Source organism: Muscardinus avellanarius (genome assembly GCF_963383645.1).
Source record: "Muscardinus avellanarius genome assembly, chromosome: 7".
Taxonomy (NCBI): domain Eukaryota; kingdom Metazoa; phylum Chordata; class Mammalia; order Rodentia; family Gliridae; genus Muscardinus; species Muscardinus avellanarius.
In genome coordinates this window covers 26,428,088-26,453,408 of record NC_137793.1, presented here as the reverse complement: position 1 = coordinate 26,453,408, position 25,321 = coordinate 26,428,088, and the positions used below count along the sequence as shown (strand labels likewise).

Genomic DNA, 25,321 nt, shown 5'->3' with positions numbered 1-25,321 from the left:
TGTATATCTGAAAATAAATGAGTATGTATTCTTTTGTGTATAAATAATTGAAAATCAAAATCACATTTTATTATATGTGGCAGTATACACATGCTATATGAAAGTTTAAGAAGAAAGCACATCTTCTGTTCTGCAGGAAGAAGGAAAAATTAACAGAGGGAAAAAACAAGGATACACTGTCAAGAATTAATAGAGCGTTTCAAAAGCAGATCAACCAGAACCACAGTTACCCTCTGCTCCTGCAGTGCTGTTTCCAGGCTGGGTGAACTCCCACCAGAAGATGCCCCAGCTTCATCCAGACCAGCCGATGAGCGTGGCTGGTTAAGGGAGCAAAGAAAAGAGGGAGACTGACGTCACCACCAGTTTTCCACGCTCATTAGCGGATTGGATGAAAGTTTTCCATTTCAATATCTCCTCTGGGACTTTGAAGAGGAATGTAGTTAGAAGAGCTAAAGAAGCTAATAGATATCTCTTTTATACTGTTCTCATTTTCTTCTCTCTCTTTTTTTTAAATCTCCCTTTTCTGTTAAACTCAAAAATGTTAACCTAGCTGAGCAGAGTGGGAGACTGAGATAGAAGGACTGCAGTTTTTAGGCCAGCACACAGTAACTTAGACCTTGTTTCAAAATAAAAATAGGATAGGACTGGGGCTGTAGCTCAGTGGTAGAATGCCTCTGCGTTCAATCCCAGTTACACACACACACACACACCACCACCACCACCACCACCACCACCACCACCACCACCACCAGTTTTAACGAATGTTTGTCAAAAAAATCTTATCTATAAACCGGACATGGTGGTGCACTTATAATCTTAGCATTTGGGAGACTGAGACAGGAAGATCACAGTTTGAAGCAAGCCTCAGCTACCTAGTGAGGCCCTTTGCAACTCAGTGAAACCCTGTTTAAAAATAAAGAATAACAAACAGGACTGGGGGTATAGATCAGAGGTAGAATGCCCCTGTGTTCCATCCCCAGGACTGAAAAAAGATCTTATCTATGAAGGCTTGATCATTTTATAAAATATTTTCCATATGAGTGTATATGTGTGTATGTCTTCATCATATCCTCCAGTACATCTTGTAAGATATTGTTTTCTTCCACAGATTATTAAATCTGAAACTCAGAGCTCAAATGATGTGTCAAAGACACCACCACTAATCAGTACTGTGATCAGACTAAAATCAAGGTCATCTTCACATCTCTTCATTAGACTGCTGATTATACTTTTTCTCCCATCATAACATTTGTAATTGATGTTGCTTTGCCACAGCATACTTTTTTACCTATAGAAATTATGCAATGTTCAAATAGATTCATAAGTACTTCCACAAACATTTCTGATTTCATTATGATAAAAACACTAAAAATCATTTTTCTAGGTATCTGAAACTTACACTACATTATTGCTACCTATAATCACCCTATTGCACAGTAGCAAATGAGAACTTCCTGCTTCTGAATGTAATTTAGTGCCCAGTGATCGATCTTTCTTCACCCTTCCCTCCCCCTGCTCTCCCCAGCCTCTGCTAACTACTCTACTTTCTATTCCTTTGAGATCAACTTTTTTATATTCCACCTGTGAGGGAGATGATGCAGTACTTGTCTTTCTGTGTTGGCTTATTTCATTTACTATAATGGCCTTCGTTTCATCGATGTCGTTTCAAATGACAGAATTTAATTCTTTGTAAGACAGAGAAGTATTCCACTGTGTATATGTGCCACCTTTTTTTTTTTTTTTTTTTTTTTTTTTGGTGGTGGTGGTACTGGGGTTCCTGGAAGCCCTTCTACCTCCGGGCTACACTCCCAGACCTATTTTATTTTTGGAAACAGGGTCTCCTAAGCCAGTGCGGCTGGCTTCGAACCTATGCGATCCTCCTGTCTCCGCCTCCCAAGTGCGGGGATTACAAGTGTGCGCCACCACACCCGGCCTATGCGCCACCTTTTTAAAAATCTATTCATCGCTTGATGAACACTTAGGTTGACACCTACAGTGTCATAGCTGGAATAGAGTCAAAAAAGATCTAAAAAGCTTGAGATAGAATTGTCTGCTCTGCTGCAATGAGGTGGCTTTTGGGGCAATGACATCTGCCATGAAAGTGGCAGCTTCTTTGCCCTTGGAGGTGGCAATGGCAGGGGTGCACCCTGATGATCTCATTCCCTGTGCACACCAGCATCCAGGCACTTTCCCCCAGGTGTGCTCAGAGCAGGTGGACCTGCAGCTAATGGCTGTGTAGAATCTGAAGTTCCCCTCCAGTCCTAGTGGTCCTGGCATTAAAAAAAGAAAATGATGCACCACCCCATGTCTCCAGGGGCCAAGGCTGTTCCCCTACCCTGTAGATCTAGGACTAAACTATCATCTCCTGGTCCTGGGTCCTGTATTTTCCCATCTGTGCCAACTGAAAAGATATATATTGGGGGGGGGGGTTACTGCATCCCTGCACTTCCCCCGTGTTCTCTCACCACAGGCAAAGGAAAAGCAGCAGTCTTCCCTCCACGGGCAACACCAGATTGAATATTCTCTCCCATTAAAATCCATTTGGCCAGGGAAACACCAATTTCCAAGGAAAAGGCAATTCCCACTACTCCGTTATTAAGGGAGGGGGAAAACGCCAGCCTCGTTTGAAAGGTCACCTGTGTGGCTCCTCTCTTGTACATAAGGCCGATCAGCTGACACCTCTGGCTGGGACACTTCTGCACTTTGCCCCTATAATCAAATAATAGCCAAGGGCCCCAGGTACTCTGGCAGTCCTCACCTGTACAAACACCTGCCTCTTGGCAGAGTGAGAGAAACACAGTGATAAAAAGGTAGATTCTAGCATAAGATTCTTAAACTTTTTTAAGAGTTGAAAAGCCATCCAGATTTTTTCTTTTTTTGTGGGTCTGGGGATAGAACCCAGGGACATTCGACCCCCGAGCTACACCCCCTGCCCTTTTTTTATTATTGTTTATTTTGAAACTGGGTCTCACTGAGTTGCAGAGGGCCTCACTAAGTAACTGAGGCTATCCGCGAACTGCGATCCTCCGGGTCTCAGCCTCCCGAATGCTGGGATTACAAGTGTGCGCCACCACGCCCAGCTCATCCAGATCTTTAGAACAAATTTTCCAGGCATATTCTGATATGAAACAGCTTTTTAAAATCTCTGTATGTTGGATGTGGGAGCGATCAGCTGATCTGGCTGGCTAGGCAGGTGTCCCCTTCCTCCCTCAGTGCTCCATACGTGTCCTTCACAAAGCTGCATGCTTTCTTGAAGAGGATGACTTTCCTCAAACAGAGGAGGACCAGTCTTTGGTCAAGGGTATACGTGTAGCTGTGCTCCCCTACTAGAACCTCCAAACGAACTCTCAAGGTCCATTTGTAGAACGTAGGGTAGTCAAGCTTCCAAGACTCCAGACACATCCAAATGAGGCGCTGCATGTGGCAGTCTGCTTTTCTTTAAAAAAATCTCTATGTTTAATATAATTTTGATTGAATAGAACACCTGGACAATGAGGACAATGTTTCAGCAAGTAGAGGGTACAATTGACATTAAACCCTCACAGATAATTCATATTACTTTTAAGATGTGTCATGCCTGGATGGAGCCAACACTAAAGCCAATGTGTATTTGTTAGCTGCCTCTGAAAAATGATTTTTTTTTAATCCCCTACAATAGCCATGAACAAAAATTTGACAGTAGGGACTCAATTAAGGTTATTTGATCCCTCCCCATGACAAAACTTGTTGTATGAGTTAAATGCTCACCTAACCTTCTCACCTAAGAAGCGGTGACTTCATTTGCAAATGTGGAAAATGTACTCTTTTCCTGACTTTTGTTTGCCATTAAGAAAAAGAAAACAGTGCACCTTTCTGTAGGTCTTGGTGGGGGGAGTAAGTTTGTATAGACTGATAGCACCCTAGGAAAAATGGTCACCACTATCCCAATCAATATTTTACTTAAGAAATGAATAGCCTTTCCCAAGAAAAATTAATGCTTCCTTAAGAAGAATATATTAGCAGGTAACTAGTCTTCTTCTATACCTAATTTTAAAATATGCATTAATTCAGCTTTGCCTGTTCCCTTTCACCCTCCTGACCATGATGCTAGAAGATTGTGGCTGGCTTACAGTACTGGACTTAAAAAATATATTCTTCTCTATTCCACTAAAAAAGGAGATTGAAGTTGCTATGTGCTTTTAAATGACAGGAACCCAGGAACGTCCAAGTATTTCTGGGCTATTTTATTTCAGGGATTTGAAAAGTCCTCTGCTCTGTTTGATAAAAGTCTAATGAAGGACTTGGGAGATTTGCAGGGTCATGGAGTTTTTCTGTACTATGTAGATGAGCTACTCGTAGCCATCCCAGAATGTGGATACTGTCTTTTTAAACACTATTAGATATTAAACCACGTGAAATTGTGTGGTGATAAAGTATCTCCTAAGAAGGTATTTGCAAGGAATAAGTTACCTATCTGGGATTTCAGATTAGTTAGTGCATCTGATATCTAATGCCAGGTCAAAAACAACCTGTTTTAAGCTTTGGGAACCCAGAGATTGGAGAAAGTTGTGTGGATTCCTGGGAACTGCAGAATTCTGCCACATTTGAGTTCCAAATCAGAAACTAAGAGCGAAACCTCTATATGAAACCTTAAAAGAACAGAAATAAAACCTTTGCTTTGGACCTAAGACTGCCAACTATATTCCAGAAATTAAAGCAAAGACATAACATTCTCTGAACTACATCTGCCTTATTTAAAAAAGGAGTTCAAGCCAGTTGTGGTGGTGCACGCTTGTAAACCCAGCATTTGGGAGGCTGAGACTGGAGGATCAAGGTTTGCGGACAGCCTCAGCTACTACTTAGTGAGGCCCTTTGCAATTCAGTGAGACCCAGTTTCAAAATGAAGAATAAAAAATAGGGCTGAGTGTATAGCTCGTAGGTAAAATGTTCCTGGGTTCCATCCCAAATACTGCAAAAAATAAATAAATAAATACATTTTAAAAATAAAAAGGAGTTCAAACTGTATGTACATAAAAAGCAAGGTAAACCATAAGAGTACTTTCACAGACATTAAAAGGCATGCCCAATCAATGACCTACTTGTCAAAGCAGCTGGACCATACCACAAAAGGATAACCTCCCTGTTTGTGAAGGAAGAAGCTTATGAAAGGAATGTTGCATGTGTGACAGCTGATTATATTTTTTAAAAATATTACTTAATGGGTTTAACATGAGGCTTTATTAAGATAATTTTCTGTGTTTTCTGCTATCTCTTTTTCCTCTAATTATCTTACTGAGCTGTGAATTCAAAGTAAAAGTTAACTTCTATGTAACTGTGGTGTTATATTTGTATTTTCCAGGTGTACAAATATTTTCCTCTTGAAGTTTTGCAGGTCCAAGACCATCAGACACCACAAAAAGGAAAGACTAAGATTTATGAGTTCTATTCAAAATTTAAAAAACAAAATAACTTGTTTAGGCTAAGTTGAAAACAATATGCTTGCTTTACAAATGACTCTACCAAATATATAAAAACAAAAAGATTAGTCTCATAATAAAAAAAAATTGTATGCTATCCTCAAGGCTTTGTGCCACAATGTTATATATACATACATACATACTCCTGGTCTTTTACAATTGAATGAATATAGTATGTAATTGCCTAAAATAGTTTAAATCTTAAATAAAATAAATGTGAAGCTACTTTTACTTATATCATGTAGGAAACAGGCGAATCTATTATCTCCCTTGACTTTACTATTTATTGATGCTTTGTACAGATAGTTTTGATGGCCATATAGCATTAAAACCACTGATGCTTATACCATAGAGTTCAATTTTAACATTTCAAAAAATTGTGTTCCATTTTATTTCCTGAGATACAACATCAGACTCCTTCAAACCCAGCCATATGTGAACTATGGCTTATAGGGTATTACAGAGTAAGGACACAGCCAAAAATTTCTCTAGTTTTACTAGAACCTGTATCCTTCTTAGTGAGTTTCTTTTCTTTTCTTTTCTTTCTTTTTTTTTTTTTTTTTTTTTTTTTGAGTACTGGGGATGGAACCCAGGGGCATTGTACCTTCAAGATACACCCCCAGCACTATTGTTTAGTCTTTTGATTTTTTGAAACAGGGTCTCACTGAGTTGCAAAGAGCCTCACTAAGTAGCTGAGGCTGTCTGCGAACTGCGATCCTCTGGTCTCAGCCTCCCAAATGCTGAAATTTCAAGCGTGTGCCACCAAGCCTGGATCATAGTGAATTTCTTTTAAGCTTAACATGATTACACCTATGTCTCACAGAAAAATGACCAATAGACCCAGGATGAGAGGAAGACAAGGTAAAAGGCAATTTGCATTTGCATGGTTTTCTTTTAAGTCAGCTATTGCAACAGTTAAAAGGACTCTAAGGAAATAAAATACAATGAGATACATCGGATAAAAAGTGGTATGGAAAAGAAATTCCAAAGGTAGATGGGCTCCATTCTGGGGCTCAGGGAAGAACAGATAGGGAGAATAGGGATGATAGAAGGAAGAGGGACGTGGTCACCTCCAGGCTTTCCCACTCCCAGCTCTCCTCAGGTCCCTCCTGGGCTGCAGCACATTCCTCAGAGCCCCTGTGACATCTCTGTTGCGGAGACTGTAAATGAGAGGGTTCAGCACAGGGGTGATGATGGTGTAAAAGGCAGACATCATCATGTCCTGCTGGGCAGTGTGGTAGGAGCCGGGGAGCATGTAGGTATAGACTGCAGCCCCAAAGAAGAGCACCACCACCACCATGTGGGAGGAGCAGGTGGCGAAGGCCTTCCTGCGGCCCTCGGCTGAGTTCATCCTGTACACGAGGCGCAGGATGAGGCTGTAGGAGCTGGAGATGACCGAGACGGGAACGAGGAGCATCAGGACACAGCACAGGTACATGAGCAACTTGTAGAGTGAGATGTCAGAGCAGGACAGCTTCAGCAGGGCAGGGGCCTCACAGAAGAAGCTCAGGATTTTTCTGGACTGACAAAAAGGGAAACTCATAATAATGGGGGTGAGCAGTAAACCATCAGCTGCCCCCAGGAGCCAGCATCCGGACGCCAAGAGCCGGCAGGCCCTCTGGTTCATCAGAAGTGGGTAATGGAGAGGTCTGCAGATGGCCGCATAGCGGTCATAGGCCATGGCAGACAGCAGGAAAAACTCGGCTCCCGCGAGCGTCAGGTAGAAGAACATCTGGATGCCACAGGCCAAGGGGGAGATCCTGTGATCTCCAGTAACCTGGACCACCAGCATCTTGGGCACAGTCACAGAGATGTACATGAGATCCATGAGAGACAGCTGGCTGATAAAGAAGTACATGGGAGTGCTCAGACGGGGATCCCAGTGGATCAGGAGGATGAGCAGGGCATTCCCAGTCAGGGCCATCAAGAACAAGATGAACGTCAGTGTATAGAGGAAGGCGCTGTGCTTGGCCTCACCAAAGAGACCAGCCAGGATGAAGCTGCTGCTAGAAGTGTGATTCCCTGGGTACATGTCTAGTATACAGTTTTCACCTAAGGAAAAGCAGTAAGAGCCACGATTATACATCCATCACATGTGTGCGAGTTCCCAGGCTTTTTGTGGATAAGACATGCACTTTGAGCTCTTATTTCCAAGCGCTGGGTTATACTGAAGTGGACTTGTGAGTTCAAAACTCAGAGAAGTCATGCTGCATGTTGGCTACAGGTCTAGAGAAAAACGTGAACAGATCTGGGGAAGTGACCAGCTATAGGAGAGAGAAGGCATTCACACTCTTTGAGTCCTATTGATCTTCCCTTCAATTTAGACCATAAAAAGACTGGCCTTAGGGGATGGTTAGAGACTAAGTAGCAAATGTATATCAAGTCTACAACAGAGGCTCAATTAAGCTGTGCATACAGTTTTATTTATTTATTTATTTATTTATTTATTTATTTATTTATTTATTTATTTGGGGTGGTACTAGGAGTGGAGCCCAGGGGCTTTTCTACCTCCAGGCTATACTCCCAAACTTATTTTATACTTTATTTGGAAACAGGGTCTCATTAAGTTGCTGAGAACCTCACTAAGTAGCTGAGGCTGGCTTCGAACCTGTGCTGTTCTCCTGTCTCCGCTCCCAAGCACGGGGATTACAAGCGTACGCCACCATGCCTGGCACATCCAGTTTTAGGCACAGCAGCTCTAAAGGAATCTTGATGGAAATTGCAGCTAAGGCAAATGGTCATACAAATAATGTTAAGGGCTCTGAAATCCTCTGAAAACTTGAAATCTCCCTAAATATCCCCTTTCACCAGATATCTCCATTAAATTCCCCTTTTCTCTCTAAAATTATTAAGTTTATCCAGCTCAGCGGTTCCTCATACCACTGAGCTCCTTAACAGAGCAGTTGGGAGAGAAAGCTGGGGAGCACAGCTCAGGGTGCAGAGCCGGGGAGCACATAGAACAATGCTGGGCTGCCAGCCCCACAATCCAAAACGACCTCCACGGTGTTTAATTTATCAGCCATCCAGCAGGGAAATGATTGTTTTAAGAAACTGCAGAATAAAAGCTAGAGATGCCCTAAGTGTCACGTATGAATTGAGTTGAAAGATGAATTATTTTTTTCTTCTGCTAATGCCATTTACCTCTAAAACAATGCTTCAAAAGTCCAACATTCCATACAGTGATCTAATGAACAAATGAAGTTAAAGGACCAACTGGAGCAGTTGTGTTAAAACTCATACAGCTGCAGCTCTGCACCCCATCCCAGGCATCCCTCCAGCCCTGGTTTATTCAGAAAACAAGTAAAATCCTATCTCTGTAAATTCACAGCTTTGCTCAGGAGCTGCTTTCACCTGAATATGTCCACTTTTCATTTTTCAGGTGAATGACTTTGTGTCACCTTCACACAACTGTCCTAAATCTTTTAAGTTAAGGAGACAGGTAAGCCCTAGACTGCTGCAAGGTCAGGAGCTGCATGACCCAGGGCTGTCAGCGTCAGGGTTACTTTGTCCACTAAATTTATATTACATACCTTGGGAATGGAAATGGCTGAGAAAGAGAGCCATGTTCTGGCAGTGTTGCAGAGTGCAGGAGGGTATTCAGACCTTCACCGCATGTCCAGGGTCCAGGCGCAGGGTTATGCATCTCTGTGTCCAACAGTCTGACATCAGGAGGCAGAACCAGCATACCTCCATCAACTCTGCCCTCCTACCCTCCAGTGCTGCTTCCTCCAAGATCCTGGGGTACCATGGAGCCAGACACTTTCCTATGTGTTTTATAACTTCCCCCTCAGGCTGTTGCCTGTGAATCCACTGAGTCCATTTCTGTCTAAATTCTAGTAGTCTGTAAATGCTTAGCTGAACTGCACTCACAAGCAGTGAGAGATCTCACACCTCTCTGACAACACAGAGCTTTGTTTACGCTCCTCTCCTAAGCCAACATCACTTACTCCTGTGTTTTCATTATTTGAAAAAATATTAACAAAAGTGCCACATGAGTGACATATAAATGTACAATTAAAATAAAGAGGATTTTCAAAGGATATCTGCTGTGTAAGCATAAAAGTCAAAATTATAAAATAGATACCTAAAATTCCAAGGTAGAGGACTGATGTACTTGAATGCATAAAATCACAAAACTCCTACACCAATTATAAATAATATAAAATCATTCGTAAGCGGTGCACTTGTGATATGAGCATTTTCCTTACGAGTCGCATACTTCAATTAATGTTTCATGAGATTTATCTACAACCATCAATGTAAACAGATTCAAGAAAATAAAATGACAAAATGGTCCACAGAGTTCTCCATCACCCTGGAACCTACAGACTCACCATGTGGGCACGGCAATAAGCGCCAGCTGTCAGGCCACTGAGATGCAACTGCAGTATAGCCTGTTGCATTCTGGCTGCACTGTCTCTGTATTTAAAGTGGCAACAGGCCCCAGAGTCCCTAATCAAACACCTCGCCTCACTTCATGACCAGGAGCTATGTCATCATCTGGAAGGATGAGGTGCTATGTTCTACTTCTCAGCTACTTGCTTGATTAGTAGGAAGGCTGCATGCACTATTTAGTTCTCTACTGTCTTTTGGAATATAGTAAATTAATGCCTGCTAAATGAATAAATTAGCAGATATTATAAATGAATAAATAACTGAAAAAGAGAAATTTATGATTAGAGAATAAATTAGTGCAACTCCTTTGGGGATAAATTTGGTAATAACCTATAAAATTAACGATGTTCTTTCTCTACAACTTGCACTTTCCAAGGACAGTATACCAAGATAAACACTGTGGCATCTCAGAAACCATAAAAAAGTGTGAAACCTAACTATTTGTCAGTGGTAAAATGCATCCATACAAAGTCAATATTAATATATATTTGGGGGATGTTGAAAAACAAGACTGAAGGAAAAATATATTGAAAAACGATCACTGTGCTACTATTGAAGAAAAACTATCTTGCTAAATAGTCTGAGCACATGGATTTGTAATAATTATGAAGCATTGATATGGATGATGCATACCTACTATGAGGAAAATGTTCTGCCTGAGAACACGGAAGGAGGAATGCAAGGGGACCGGTAGGGCTGTCACCGCGCGGGACAAGAGGCCGGGCTCTGCTACTTCTCGTGTGCAATAAATATCCAGTGTCAACTTGATAGGAAAATAGGTTTTGAAATAACACAGAGGGAACCTTTTTTATACTTTTATTAATTGGTGCATTATAGCAGAGGGAAGTTTTATGCTCCAAATCATTTTTGAAGAGTCAGGGCACGAGAAAGCTTCTATAAGAGAAGTGGCAAAGTGGACACAAGGTAGGTATCTGTACACGCAGACTTAGGCAGCCAGAGAACCTGTGGGTTTCAGCATCCTTGGCACCTGTCGAGCCAGGCAGTAGCCCTTCAGCCTCTATTCTCAGTAGGAAGAAATGCAGACAAAGTTCAGAAGCTAAGACAATTTGGAGCTTTAGTTCTCAGTATGAAGTGGTTCTTGATTTCAGAAAGAGTTTTATGTCTACAACATATTTTAAGAGTTGAAAAAAATATTTTGAAATAAATAGATTTTTCAGAGTTGAATTGGGTCATAGGAAACACTATATTATTATGTATATATAATATTTAGCTATGAAATATATTTATTCTGTTTAAAAGCAAAAATACTTGTGACTGGTTTTGGTGGTATAGACTATTGTTACTAGCATTTGCTTTTATGAAAGTACAATTATAGTAAACAATATTGTATGTGAATCATTAGACATGGTGAATATAAAAACTGTTAAGTGGTTTCAAAAATCAAAAGATAGCCAGGCGTGGTGGCGCACGCTTGTAATCCCCACACTTGGGAGGCTGAGACAGGAGGATCGAACAAGTTCCAAGTCAGGCTCAGCTACTTAGTGAGGCTCTCAGCAACTTAGTGAGACCCTGTTTTCAAATAAAATATAAAATAGGTCTGGGAGTATAGTCCAGAGGTAGAAAGCCCCTGGGTTCCACCCCTCCAAAAAAAAATCAAACTATATAAACACTAGTAGTTCTTATCCTCTTTTGTAGAAATTCATTAATAAGTCATCATTGAAATAATATTTCATTAAATTTCAAAGCTTACTGTTATGTGATCATTTTTAATCATGTTGTAACAAGAGTCTATTTCATTCTTTGAACATAAGCCTTGCTTTTCAGCCAGTTGGTTGGCTTATTTCAAAACCAAAATTATTTTTCCTACTTTTTTCTCTCCTTCCCCTCCCTAATCATGGAAAAAGCAAATTAACAATGAAGAGTTTTAACAGTTACTGGCCACAGGAATGAAGAGTTGGTGCCAGTGGGTCTGCGGAACTTATGTAGAGGACATTTAGACATGAATTATGTTTTCTGATTAATGTACCTAGAGCTAGTTTCATACAGAAATTTCATGTATTCTAGGAAAACAGTATGTATCTTATAAATTGGTGTTTCGGGGCATTTCAGTTCTTATAGAAAGTGTTGATTTCCAGGTTGTTTAGAGCACTTGAAATTTTTCTAAAAATAAAATCACATGCCAAATATGTTGGCTTACATTTTGGGGGTTATATGTCACTTAAATATATTCAGTTCTCTTGAAAGTTTTCACATAATTTTGCCCATTTCTGTGTCTTCGAGACTTTGCCCAATTTTAAATCTTTTATGAAATTATGCATAGTTAACATCAGAATATAAATGTCTTTACCAGGTAGTTGGCAGTCTGTGTTGCAAACCATCTCCTTGTCCATTTTGCAGGCTGCATAACTGAGATAGGCTGTCCCTAACTGAGATAATGGTGCCCAGGGCCATGTGAGGTGCTGATTCTCTTCCCTGGTCAGGACACAGAACCTACTGCATAAGATTCCATTCTGTTGCAGGCAGAAGTTTATAAGCAAGAATTATTTGTTAGAAATTATAAAGATAGGATGTTATTAATGGAATAGAAAGAATGAAGACATGTAATTTGAGCTCCTTTATTTGTTTATTCAGATCAAACATCAAACTTTTTTTTTGTGTGTGGTACTGGGGTTCCTGGAAACCCTTCTATCTTCATCTTCTATCTTTGGGTTACGCTCCCAGACCTATTTTATATTTTTATTTGGAAACAGGGTCTCTTAAGCCAGCGAGGCTGGCTTCAAACCTGTGCGACCCTCCTGTCTCCGCCTCCCAAGCATAGGGATTACAAGCGTGCGCCACCATGCCTGGTTCAAACGTGGTTTTTTTGTTTGTTTTTTGTTTTTTGTTTTTTTGGTACTGAGTATTGAACCCATGGGCATTCTGTCTCCAAGATACACCTCATCCCTTCTTATATTTTATTTTGAAACAGGGTCTCATTAAGTTGCTAAAAGTCTTACTAGGTTGATGACGCTGGCTCAAACTTGAGATTTTCCTGTTTCAACCTCCTGAGAACTGGGATAACAAGCCTATACCAGCATGCCCAGCTTAATAATTATCTCTGAAATTAAGCAACTCCTTGAAAAATTAAACTTTTGATATATATTTATACTTAATTACTGCTAAAATCAGGTATTAATAGGTTTCTAGTTACAGTCTAATCATATAATGGCAAAATGTAGATTCTAATAGAAATTTTCTAATTATCTGTATGGCCTAAAAGAAGCCACTTTAGATCCCTGCCTTCATCCACAGCAAACAGGGATAATACTTAATATCTTTTTAAGTTCCCTTCTAGGTAAACAGACATAAGCAGAAATATTTTTCTAGCATCGGAGCCTGGCGTGAGGCAAGTTCACTCCTGCGGCCTCCAAGGCCGGGACCAAAGCCAGCTTAGGGGTTAGACCGGTGCAGGGGCCAGCGAGACCAGAACTGGGGCCTCCCATGAGGCAAGGCCGCTGCTTGAGCCAGCGAGGTCTCGATCAGTCCACTGAGTAGCCAGGCCACTACTGGGACCATCAAGAGTGGGATCGGTACTTGCAACGCAGCATGCACAGAGAAATATCGCAGAAAATATAAATCAGATGCTTCTCTTAATCAGCAATAACTAGGAGGAAAAGGGCAACAGGAAGAGGTTGAGCTATAGAAAGGGCCCTATAGTGAAGCAACTAATGTGACCAATCAGAGGGTATGTAATGCTGGAGGACGGAGCCTCTTTAAAACGCAGGAGGTACATAAACAAATGTATCAAAGTAAATCACCAAAGAAGCCTGGGATGGAGAGAGGGGGAGGGAATGGGATGGGGGCTGGAGGAGGGCTAATTGGATGATGTGTGCTTGTTTATCCTCTCAAGTCTTGTACTCCAATGTGATTGATGTATGACTACAATGCACCAATTTAAAAAATAAATTAATAAAAAAAAAGAAAATTAAAAAAATATATATAGGAAACAAAGTCTAATAGAAATGAGAGATAGACAATGTAAATGTATTTTAGATCCAAGTATTAAATTGTACTAATATAAATAAATGAATTAAATATTCTTCATAAAAAAAAGAAATATTTTTCTAGAGTCACTAAACACACGTAAAGTAAAATATTCAGGGTTTTATCTATGAAATTTTACAAAGTTTATCACCTTAAACATTTTTCCATTTTCTTCCTTTTAAGATAGATTTTATATATTTTTGCTTGCAAGACCAATTTGATCTTCAGATAAGTGCTGTATTAACTGTGACTTTGATTAATTTCCCATTTAATCACCTTGAAAGATAAAGAAATTTTCAAGCTAGTTTTGAGTATGAATATTGTTATTGCATTTTTCTATCCCAGTTAAAAGAAAGGCATGATTAATTGTGCATGTGTGTGTGTGTGTGTGTGTGTGTGTGTGTGTGTGTGGTACTAGGGATGGAACCCAGGGGCTTTCTACCTCTGAGCTACACTCCCAGACCTATTTTATATTTTTATTTGGAAACAAGGTCTCACTAAATTGCGGAGAGCCTCACTAAGTAGCTGAGACTGGCTTCGAACCTGTGCAATTCTCCTGTCTCAGCCTCCCAAGTACTAGGATTACAAACACACACCACCACGCCCGGCATGGTTGAAATTTTAAAGCAATAAAAAAATAGAGAAGTCAGTAAAATTAAAATATGATTCCTATACCTTGGATGGAGAATATCCCAAAGACCCATGTGACCCCACACTTGTTCCCCAGGGTGACACTCCTGGGAGCTAGCAGGGTCTCGGGGAGGAAGCTAGGTCATTGGAGGCAGACCTTTGAAGGGGATATTGACACCCCAGCACTTTCTCTCCTCTCTCTCCCCCACCCTTGGCCACCATGAGGTGGGCCCCTGTCTTCCACCATGTGCTCCCCACCATGGTACTGTACCTCAACTCAGGCCACAGTGATGGGCCAAGAAGCCATGGACTGAAGCCTCCAAAACGTTGAGCCAAAATGAATCTTTTGTCCTTTTAGTTTGTTCATCTCAGGCATTATGTTACAGCAATGCAAAGCTAACACGCTGATTGCTAGAAAGATCAAACATTTTGATAAACTGCATTAGAAAAAGAGAAGAGGGGAAAGAGGAGGAGCTATTACATATAATAGGTTTTATGTATCACTGAACAGATTCGTGTGAGTGTGTGTGTGTGTGTGTGTGTGTGTGTGTGTGTGAGAGAGAGAGAGAGAGAGAGAGAGAGAGAGAGAGAGAGAGAGAGAGAGAGAGAGAGAGAGAGAGAGAGAGAGATATGCTGGGACTTGAACTCAGGATGTAACCCAGGGGCATTCTACCTCTGAGTGACACCCCCAGTCCTATTTTTTAATTATTTATTTTGAAACAAAGCCTCACTGAGTTGCAAATGGGCTCGCTCTCACTAAGTAGCTGAGGCTGTCCATGAACTGCCAATCCTTCTCTCTCAGCCTCCCAAATGCTGGGATTACAAGCATGTGCCGCCACACCCAGCTTTTATTTTTAATTTTTATTTTGAAACAGCGTCTCAAAGTTGCTGAGGATTTCACTAAGTTACTGAGGCTGTCCCCAAACTTATGATCCTCCTGCCTCAGCCTCCCAAATACTGGGATTATAGGTGTGTGCCATGCCCAGCTTCTATACAGATGCATTTTATCACAGATAATAAAAAATTTTGGTGATTTCCTCAGTAATCCACCTGAAACCTTCCTGAGTTCAAACATAAAATTTATAAGGCATAGTTATTATTTCCTATGTTACCACAATTAATAATATTGCCAAGTTGCCCATCATCACATGGAATTTTCTTTCTTCTCATATCCATTAACATTTTCGTGTTTGTGTGTGCGTGTGTGTGTGTGCGTGTGTGTGCGTGTGTGTGTGTGTGTGTGTGTGTGTGTGTGTGTACGGAGGTCTTAAACAGCAATCTTGTTGAGATACTTTGTTTGCATTAATATTTTTCTCGAGGTTTCTTAATCTTTAAATTATAGTAGATTGAAGGCTCTCACAGCTTCTACCCAGCACCAAATCTAATAGCCAGTGACATACAATTTAAGTCTAGTTTCAATGTCAAACCACTTCTGGTACCCAAATCACATTCAATTATGTATTGCTTTGAACAAAGTATTAAAACCTTAATGTCTTAAAACATGATTAAAAGTTTGTCAAAGCCCAGCAGAAATAGCTCATCTCCTCTCCACAAGATATGATAGAGTATGGCTTAACTGGGGATAGATCACTTTTAATATAGCACCCCAATCAAATAGCTTTCAGAATGCAGTTGACTATTGACTCTGAGCTCAGTTAGGGTCAAGGGCCTGTTATTCCCATGTGGATCTTTCCACAGGTTTCTTGGGCTAGTTCATGGCATTATAGTTGAGTTCCAAGAGTGATCATCCTAAGAAAACATCAGATGTACACAACCTATGGATCATGTTTTTTCAAAGGCCAACATGTAACAAAAAATAATTGTCAAAACTTTCATTTTCCCTTTAAGTAAATAATGTGTGAATATTATATGTCAACTAATTGGATAACCCAGAAGAAATGGGTAAAGTCCCAGAAACATACAACTTATCAAGACAATAATAAATATAATAAAAAATAGAAAATCCAAATAAATGAACATTGAGTAAAAAGGTTGATTCCGCTAGGTGTGGTGGCGCACGCTTGTAATCCCTGCATTTGGGAGGCTGAGACAGGAGGATCACACAGGTTCGAAGCCAGCCTCAGCTACTTAGTGAGGCTCTCAGCAACTTAGTGAGACCCTGTTTCCAAATAGAATATAAAATGAGTCTGGGAGTATAGCCCGGAGGTAGAAAGCCTCTGGATTCCACCCCAGTACCATAAAAAAAAAGTTTGATTCAATAATCCAAACTTCCCAACAATAATAACAACAACCAAAATCTCAGGACCAGATAGGTTTGCTGTTGACTGACACTGAAAGCTGAATGAAGAATTACCCCAAGTATTTCCCAATCTATTCCCAAAAAAGTTGAAGGGGAGGATGCACTTCCAAACTTATTTTACAAGACCAACATTACTCTGGTTCCAAAGCCAGAAAATAACACTCTAAGAAAATTAAGTTAGAGGTCAATATCCTTGGTGAGCACAGATGTAAAAATCCTAAATAATAATTCTAGCAAACCAAATTAAATGAAGTTAGAATGGCAATCATCAAGAACACAATAACAAATGCTGGCAAAGCACTGGAAAAATAGGAATTCTTCTACACTGTTGGTAGGATTGTAAATTAATACAGCCATTATAGAGATCAGTATGGAGGTTCCTCAAAATTCTAGAAATGAAACCACTGTATGACCCAGCCATGCCACTCCTTGGTATCTTTCAACAAGAATTTAAGTCATAATGCTATAAGGATACACACATATCCATGTTTATAAGGGCACAATTCACAATTGCCAAATTATGGAACCAACCCAGGTGTTGGTCAACAGATGAATAGGTACATAAAATGTTGTGTATTCATACAAAATCTTACTCAGCCATAAAGAGCAACACGATGTCATTTGTAAGAAAATGGATGAACTTTGAGGGATCTGTGGAGCTGATGTGGGTGGAGCCCGACCACCTGGACTTTGGAGGGAGATGCTAAAGTGACTACCTGGGCCTGGGTGCTGAGAGGTTGAGCCCACCCGACCGCCCACCACCAGTGGTCAGGGATGCCTGGAGTCTGGCACCTGCCTCTTCGCCATTAAGCTGCTTTGGGCCTGAAATCCGGGTGCAGTAGGTGGTGTTACACAAGGCCGGCAGCCATGTGTTCTGCTGCCAGTGCACTGCTGGCAGTGCGAGCGATGGTGGGGCTGGGTGGACGCTCTGGGGACCCGAACCCTAGTCGTGCATCCTGTCCGCGAAAATAGTGCCTAGCTCTCCTGGTGCGCGGGAGGCCATCACTCGAAGTCTTCCTAAAGAAGCCCTTTACAGAGCCAGGTGTGGTGGCGTGTCTGTGAGGGTGAGACAGGAGGATCGCGGTTCGCGGATAGCCTCGGCTACTTTGTGAGGCCCTTTGCAACTCGGTTAAGACCCTGTTTCAAAATAAAGAATAAAATATAGCTGGAGGTGTCGCTCAGAGATAGAATAACTCTGGGTTCCATCAAAAGAAGAAGGAAAAGGGGGGGGAGAGAAGCAGGAGGAGGAGGAGGAGGAGGAGGAGGAGGAGGAGGAGGAGGAAGAGGAGGAGGAGGAGGAGGAGGAGGAGGAGGATGCCCTTTACAGAGAGGTCCTATGAGGTTTGGTTAATGCCTGGCTTCCCAGACCACCTCAGTCCCCAAAGCCCCAAACTCGGCAGTTCATACAGGTCCCTTTCGCTCCCAGGCTATCCCGGGACGACAGCAGCCCCGCTCGGAGGATGGAAGCTCCCGCGACCCGGGGCAGTGCGGGCAGCAGCGGGCCGGGTGGTGGCGAGGGCTCTCAGGGGAGGCAGGTCTGCAGCTCCCTCGGGCGCCTTCCCCGAGTCTGTTTGGGTCAGGTCACGTGATACGTCACGTGAACCGTTGTCACCTTGGTGAAGAAAAGGGGAAAAGAAGGACTGGCTTCCTTCTGGAGGTGGACTAGAAACTAGAAAGCCGATCTTCCTGAGAATGCCTCTTAGATTAACAGGAAGCGCAGCGCCACCGAAAGGGAGGCACGGCTGCTTGGGACATCCCCAGGCTCAGGGTGCTCCAGATGTGGCCACATGATTCCTAGGTTATAGGTGAATGAGACAAGGTGGATGCAGGCAGAGAGAGAGAGAGAGAGAGAGAGAGAGAGAGAGAGAGAGGGGGAGAGGGAGAGGGAGAGGGAGAGGGAGAGGGAGAGGGAGAGGGAGAGGGAGAGGGAGAGGGAGGAGGAGAGGGAGAGGGAGAGGGAGAAGGGGAGGGGAAAGGAGGGGAGAGGGGGAGAGAGGGAGGGAGGGAGGTGTGGTGGCGTGTTTGAGATGCTGAGACAGGAGGATCGCTGCGCAGATAGCCTTGGCTACTTTGTGAGGCCCTTTGCAACTCGGTAAAGACCATGTTTCAAATTAAAGAAAATATAGCTGGAGTAGGGAGGGAGGGGGAGAGGGAGAGAGGGAGGAGGAGGAGGAGAGGGGGAGAGAAAGGACGAGGGAGTGCCAGTAGAGCCTGTTCATATCAATAAATGAAGCCAGTTTTGAAAGTTTTTTTTTAATTAATAACACAATGAGGTGTTGCCACATTTGCAAATGCCCTGGGAAAGTAATGGGGATTCCAGTGCTTCGTTTCTCTGGTATCTGGGGCTTCGACCAATTTACTCCCCAGTATCAAAGAAGAAAAGATGCTCACTTTGTTTTAGTGAGGAGATAGAAAGGAAATAGGCAGAAAAGGCCTTGGTAGAAAAAAGTTAATTTCCTGAGTTTCCTGAGTTTCCTGAGGGGCGACAAATGCCTGAAACTCTAAAGGCTCAGAGATAAGAGGGCCAGAGCTTCACAAAGCCATCTGTTTACTAATCAACAAACCCAGGAGCCAGCACAGAGCAAGTCGGACACTCCTACTGAATGAAAGGAGACCCTTCAAAGGACTTGCAAATAACCTATGCAAATTCTCCTTGTAATCCCAAAGTCACCCTAACCAAAACGGACTTGCAAGCACTTGCAAGCAGTCAGGCCTTTGGCAGTCAGATGGCAAAGAAGAGGACTTTTCCTCTCGGGACCCCCTCTCCTTTTGGGGAGCTGTTCTCTCTCTCTCAGGTCGTGTTGGCCCTGAGAGAAGGCAGAGTGCATCTGAGGGCACGTGGCTTGGGCGACTCTCGAGTAGTGACCTGAAGGCCTCTGCTGGACATCATGGCTGACCAGGCCCCTAGGGGTGACCTGCACCTCTTTTCTGGCAGATCGCGTGGACTCTGGGAGAAAGTAGTTTGCAACTGATGGGCACTTGGCTCAGGCAACACTCGGGTAGTGACCCTGAAGGCAGCTACTGGACCCTGGAGTTCCGACAGCCCCTATGGGGTGTTCGGCCACTTTTCTCTATTCCCTTCTGGCAGATCGCGTGGACTCCGGAAGAAAGCAGCCTGCACCTGAAGGCAATTCGGCTTGAGCTACTCTCAAGTATTGTCCTGAAGGCAGCTGCTGGACCCAGAGTTCCAGCCCCTTTGGGGGTGTTCAGCCACCCTTGCCCCATTCCCTGCTGCTTCCAATAAACCTTTTACTCCCCTTCCTGAGGTCTGCGGGTGTCATTCTTCGCTGTCCGTAGACAAGAACTCCCCGGGGTTTTCTCTCAAAGAAACCCCCGTTTCACAGTTATGGAGATTTTGAACTATAAACTCCAGGGCTTTGAAACCAGTACTCTGTGGTGCTGATTGGAGCCTCATTCTTCACTAGCAAATACCTTGAACTCTTTCAGAGACGACCTGCAGCCGTCCATGCACTGAGAGATTAATTAAAAACTATAATGATATTGCTATGAATTTTATCATCACCAAGCACACTGGGAAGACTTCAGGGATATTTGTGAAACCTGTAAACATGAGAAATTCAGAAAAAGAAACCAACAGTGGTTATTCTGGAATCGAGCTGAGCGCTATATGCAGAGGTCTTATTGTATAAATATGCTCGTTAATATCTATGACACCATGCCTTTAAAATACTCCAACATAATGATTTCATAGTTTGGGTTTCTGTATGCTAACCACAAAAGCAAAATATGAAGATAAAACAAAAAAACCAAACTTGAAAAACTTGAAAACTGCTTCATAATTGAGTAGCTTCTTCATGCTATGTAACTTTTGTTTTTAACTAATATCATGAACTTTTATCTATTCCAGAAGTTTCTACAGTAGAAAAAATAAGCAGTGCTTCTAGGATATAAAGTTCACAACACATAAATACAGAAAAAGGCTGGTCCTATCCAGTAGGCCTTCTCATGAAGAGTTTTCATCCAAGGCAAAAACTCCTTGGTCAGTGACTTTATTGTTTACATCATGAGACTCTTCTACAATTCCTTTGTTTTCTGGCATTTGCCTTAAGGACCGGTAGCAAGCTGCTTCCAGGATTGAAAACTCAAGAAAAGCATTTCTCAGCTTTTTCACTAAAGGTTGATTGTTTTAATTTGAAGTCAGAAATGCCTTTTTAGCCAAGGCTCACATGTAGGGAAAAGCCATGTAAAAAGAGAAGAGTCTCATGTGACAAGAGAAATTGATGGCTACTAGTGCTTCCCTTACGGTTCTTTCAAGTAGAGTTAACTCTGTCCAGCATGGTTTGGATGCAACCTTCAAAGCTGTTAATTTGGTTATGACTGGGATGGCAAGTTCTAGTAGATAGATATGCTTGTTTTTTGTAAGCATTTACTACATGGATAACCAAAAACTATAGCCTATGTTTCTTATATGTTCCCAGGGGTAAATGTGTTATTGCATTTTGTGACCGAATCTGCACTTTGAGATCGTGCATTAGTTCTTGGATTTTACATGAAATATCAAAAAAAAATTTTTTTTTGGTGGTACTGTGGTTCTTGGAAACCCTTCTACCTCTGGGCTATACTCCCAGACCTATTTTTTATACTTTTAATTTGGAAACAGGGTTTCTTAAGCCAGGGAGGCTGACTTTGAACCTGTATGATTCTCCTGTCTCCGCCTCCCAAGCACGGGGATTACAAGGGTGTGTCACCACATCCGGCAAAATATTTTTATTTTTAAAGCATAGATTATCTCATGGATGCTAAGTAGCTGTGCATATTACATACAAATGCTCACATTCAGAACTTTAGTTTTCTTTGTTAAAAATAAAGAGACCCAAAGCACTATTTATCGTGATGACCTTTCAATCGTTCAAGAAAAATTAGAACTCAGTCATAGCAGAGGAATTCTGTGGGAGTCCACATCAGTTCACTCTCTGTTATATGCATTAGTAGTGTGTGCATCCCGCCAGTGTGTTTGTTTAGTCCTTGTTTACTACTGCTGGCAACGAATATTTAATTAAGACTCTTAGCCCTGCATGGTGGCACACGCTTGTAATCCCAGCATTCGGGAGCCTGAGACAGGAGAATCATGGTTCAAGGACATCCTCAGACACTTAGTAAGGTCCTTCGCAACTCATTGAGACTCTATTTCAAAATAAAGAATAAAAAATAGGGCTGGGGGTGTAGCTCAATATTAGAATGCCCCTGGGTTCAATCCCCAGTACTGCAAAATAATAATAATAATAATAATAATAATAATAATAATAATAACAACAACAACAACAATATAATTAAGACTCTTACTACATTTTTCTTCTTTCTGCTCTTTTCTGCAACCCTTCCACCTGCTCTTTCTCCTTAAATTATGCCTATACAGTCTCAAAATTGCAAAGCTGTGAGAATATTAAAATAGCCATGCTTAATGTTCCAATAATGAGGTCATTGTGCAGTTAGTTCAGTGTGTGTAATTTTTTTACATTGGAGTGTATGTTTTCTTTGTGTTTTTTGTTTGTTTGTTTGTTTGTTTTGCAGTACTGGAAATGGAAGACAGGGGCATTCTACCTCTGAGCTATACCCATGAGTCCTATTTTTAGTCTTTTTATTTTTTGAAACAGAGTCTCACTGAGTTGTGAAGGGCCTCAATAAGTAACTGAGGCTGTTCACGAACCGCAATCCTCCTCCCAAATGCTGGGATTACAAGCATGCCACCATGCATGGCCGTATGTATCTTAATGCAGACTTAAAAACAACAAGAAATCTGGGCATGGTGGTGCACGCTTGTAATCCCCACGCTTGGGAGACAGAGACAGGAGGATCGCGCAGGTTCGAAGCCAGCCGCGTGCGCTGGCTTAGGAGACCCTGTTTCCAAATAAAAATGTAAAAATAGGTCTGGGAGTGTAGCCTGGAGGTAGAAGGGCTTCCAGGAACCCCAGTACCACCAAAAAACAAACAAACAAAAAAAAAAAACAAGAAAACAAAACCTTGGAACTGCACTGAAAATCAATGTCAATTATCTGCTTCCTCAGACCTTGGTAGTACTTTTTTGCCTCCTGGTATTCTGCAATCAGATAAATAAACTATCAAAATAAAAAAAGAAAATGGGTAGGATTAGAAAATAGAGAATATTATGCTAAGTGATATCAGTTAGTCAAAGCTGAGGTTCATGTGTTTTTTTCTCATGTGTAACAAAAGGGACAGCAGATAAATGAAGAGAGAGAGAGAGCTAGAATCATGGAACTGGATAAGGGAAGGGAGATGAAGAGGGAAAAAGGAAGCTTGATAAAGGAAACAGAATAATGCTATGTCCATCTGTGAAGGTATCACTACCATAACATGCATGGGAAGGGAGGAAGGAGGAACAGGGTGATATACAGAGGAAAACACACCTGGCACTGTGTGTATGTGTGTTTGTATCACAACACACTTTACCAGGATGTATAATTACAATGCACCAATAAAAGTATATTTAAAAGCTATCTCACATCATGCTCAGTTGGGATTTATCTCTGGGAAATGTGTCCTCCCAGAGGACATCAGGCCTATTCTTTGTGGAAAAGCTCTGAGATTATTGGCTTGTTTGAGATTCACAGGAGAGAACGTAGCCTCACCAGTGCAGACCGCATTGCAATGAGACTGTGACCCTCCAGGAAATGAGGGATAAGTGTGACCCTGTGTGTCAAGGGAGAGACCGCCTGATGAAATGAACGCCACTCTTATGCAGCCACTCCTGAGGCTTCAATGCACGTCCCCTGGGAATCCCATCCCCAGACATTAATCAACTATTCCTCAGATAACGGCATGAATTTCTTCCAGATTCCAGAGTAATTGACTAATCAAGTGGGAGAGATTTCAGAGAACAGTACTTAAATATCTTAATTGAGCAGGTAAAAATTGCCAGGTGTAGTGATGGGTACTCTTTAGCGGCTTATGAGCGTTTCATTTCCACGGGCCTTGAGAGAGATCTACCATTAGGGAAATCCCAGACATCTAATCTGAGCAGGAACATTCATTCTCTTAGGCAATGCAGAGATGAAGTAGGGCTGAAGCCTCACCTGCAGGTCGGGGCTGGAGCCTCACCTGTCCGCACCTGGAACGGGACACAGATGCTCCATTCCTGACATGGTTCCGGGTCAAGGTGAGAAACGGGGGTGAGGGGGGGGGCTATCAGGGTGAGATCCCCAGCAAAAAGAAAGCATGCAGAGTTACCACCGGAGGAAAACAAACTGCAGCTTCATGCTACATACCTGCCCCTTATATAGGGGTTTGGGCAAAATATTATTATGTTCACACCAGTGTGGCATGCATTTGTGTGTTGCATTTTGCCTTGTCATAAACTATGTACACATCTGCGGCTGCACAGGCTGAGTGGGGGCTGGGTGCACATCTGCAGCTGCATGGGCTAAAAGGGTGGGGGGATCATGTGCACACCACCAGCCTGTACTCTTTCTGGGACCCCAGAAGTGTGGGGGCGGGTGGTCCCTGATGTGATGGTGTTCATGGAAGAAGACACCTTTTTGGGAGGGAGCAAGGAGGGATTATGGAGCTGCAGTGGTCATCCGCAGGTAAGGGACGGTGCCTGGACTCTGAGTCAAGACTGTGTGCCTCAAGCCCCAACCCTTGATTGTTATCTATTTGATCTTGGGCAAAGGGAGTCACCTCTCTACTGTTGCATAGAAACCTAGCACACGTTTGGTAGAGTAGCTAGTGAAGTATATAAAGCTGTGATCCCTCCTATCAGTGCTCAAGAAGTAGGTTATTACCATTTCAACTCTTTCTTTCTTTCTGCAGGTTGGCATTTTTACCCCTCCAGAGTTATTTTAGATTTTGTAACTTTTTCTTTAATTTTCTTCCTTAAGTAAGTTTTTTCATTGGATTGTTCAAGTTTTGGTGAAAATATGTAATGCTGGCATCACCTGGTTCAAGCAGAGAGCCAAAAAGGACACATGCATAGCAGATTATCCAGAGTTTAAGAATAATGAGAGATATTTGCATCCCAGCAAATGCACACATGATATTAATATGAATGACATGCATTCCTGTTCTTCAAAGAGTTTTGGCCACCTAATCCTGGGAACTTTTTTATCAGTTACTATTCTCCAAAATATCCAGTCACTTCTTTTTACCTCTCTCCTTTGGTCTATTCATGTTTGCACAATCCCCAAGTCCATGTTAATATTGCACACAAAATTTTTATTTTTATTTTTGCAGTACTGCGGATGGAACCAAGGGGCATTCTACTTCTGAGCTACACCCCCAGCCCTATTTTTTATACTTTATTTTGAAACAGGGTCTTACTAAGTTGTGGAGTACCTCACTAGGTTGCTGAGGCTGGCCACGAACCCAAATCCTCTTGTCTCAGCCTCCCAAGTACTGGGATTACAAGCATGGGTCACCACATCCAGCCACACAACGTTTTTAAATATCCCAGCCTTTGGCTCCTGGCTCTCACCTTTCATATCTAAAAGTATTTTTCCCCACTGGAAGGACTTTTTCTCTAGTAAAAGCTTTGGTGCCAAATGTTCATTTTTTTATTGTTTTTCCTTGCACTTATACTGAGGTTCAAAGGAAGTATTTTTGACACAACTATAAAAAAAAA

At 42.0% G+C, this 25,321-nt stretch overlaps 1 protein-coding gene across 1 annotated transcript; it reads right to left on the bottom strand.

The window, feature by feature from the left end:
• Positions 1-2,429: 2,429 nt before the first annotated feature.
• On the bottom strand, positions 2,430-23,846 carry LOC308265013 (olfactory receptor 2T3-like; the record flags this gene model as incomplete). Its single annotated transcript, XM_080698644.1, has 5 exons — positions 2,430-2,709; positions 6,527-7,508; positions 17,473-17,613; positions 18,203-18,337; positions 23,813-23,846. 5 exons carry the CDS (start codon positions 23,844-23,846, stop codon positions 2,430-2,432), a joined length of 1,572 nt encoding a protein of 523 aa, XP_080554770.1.
• Between the last annotated feature and the right edge of the window lie 1,475 nt (positions 23,847-25,321).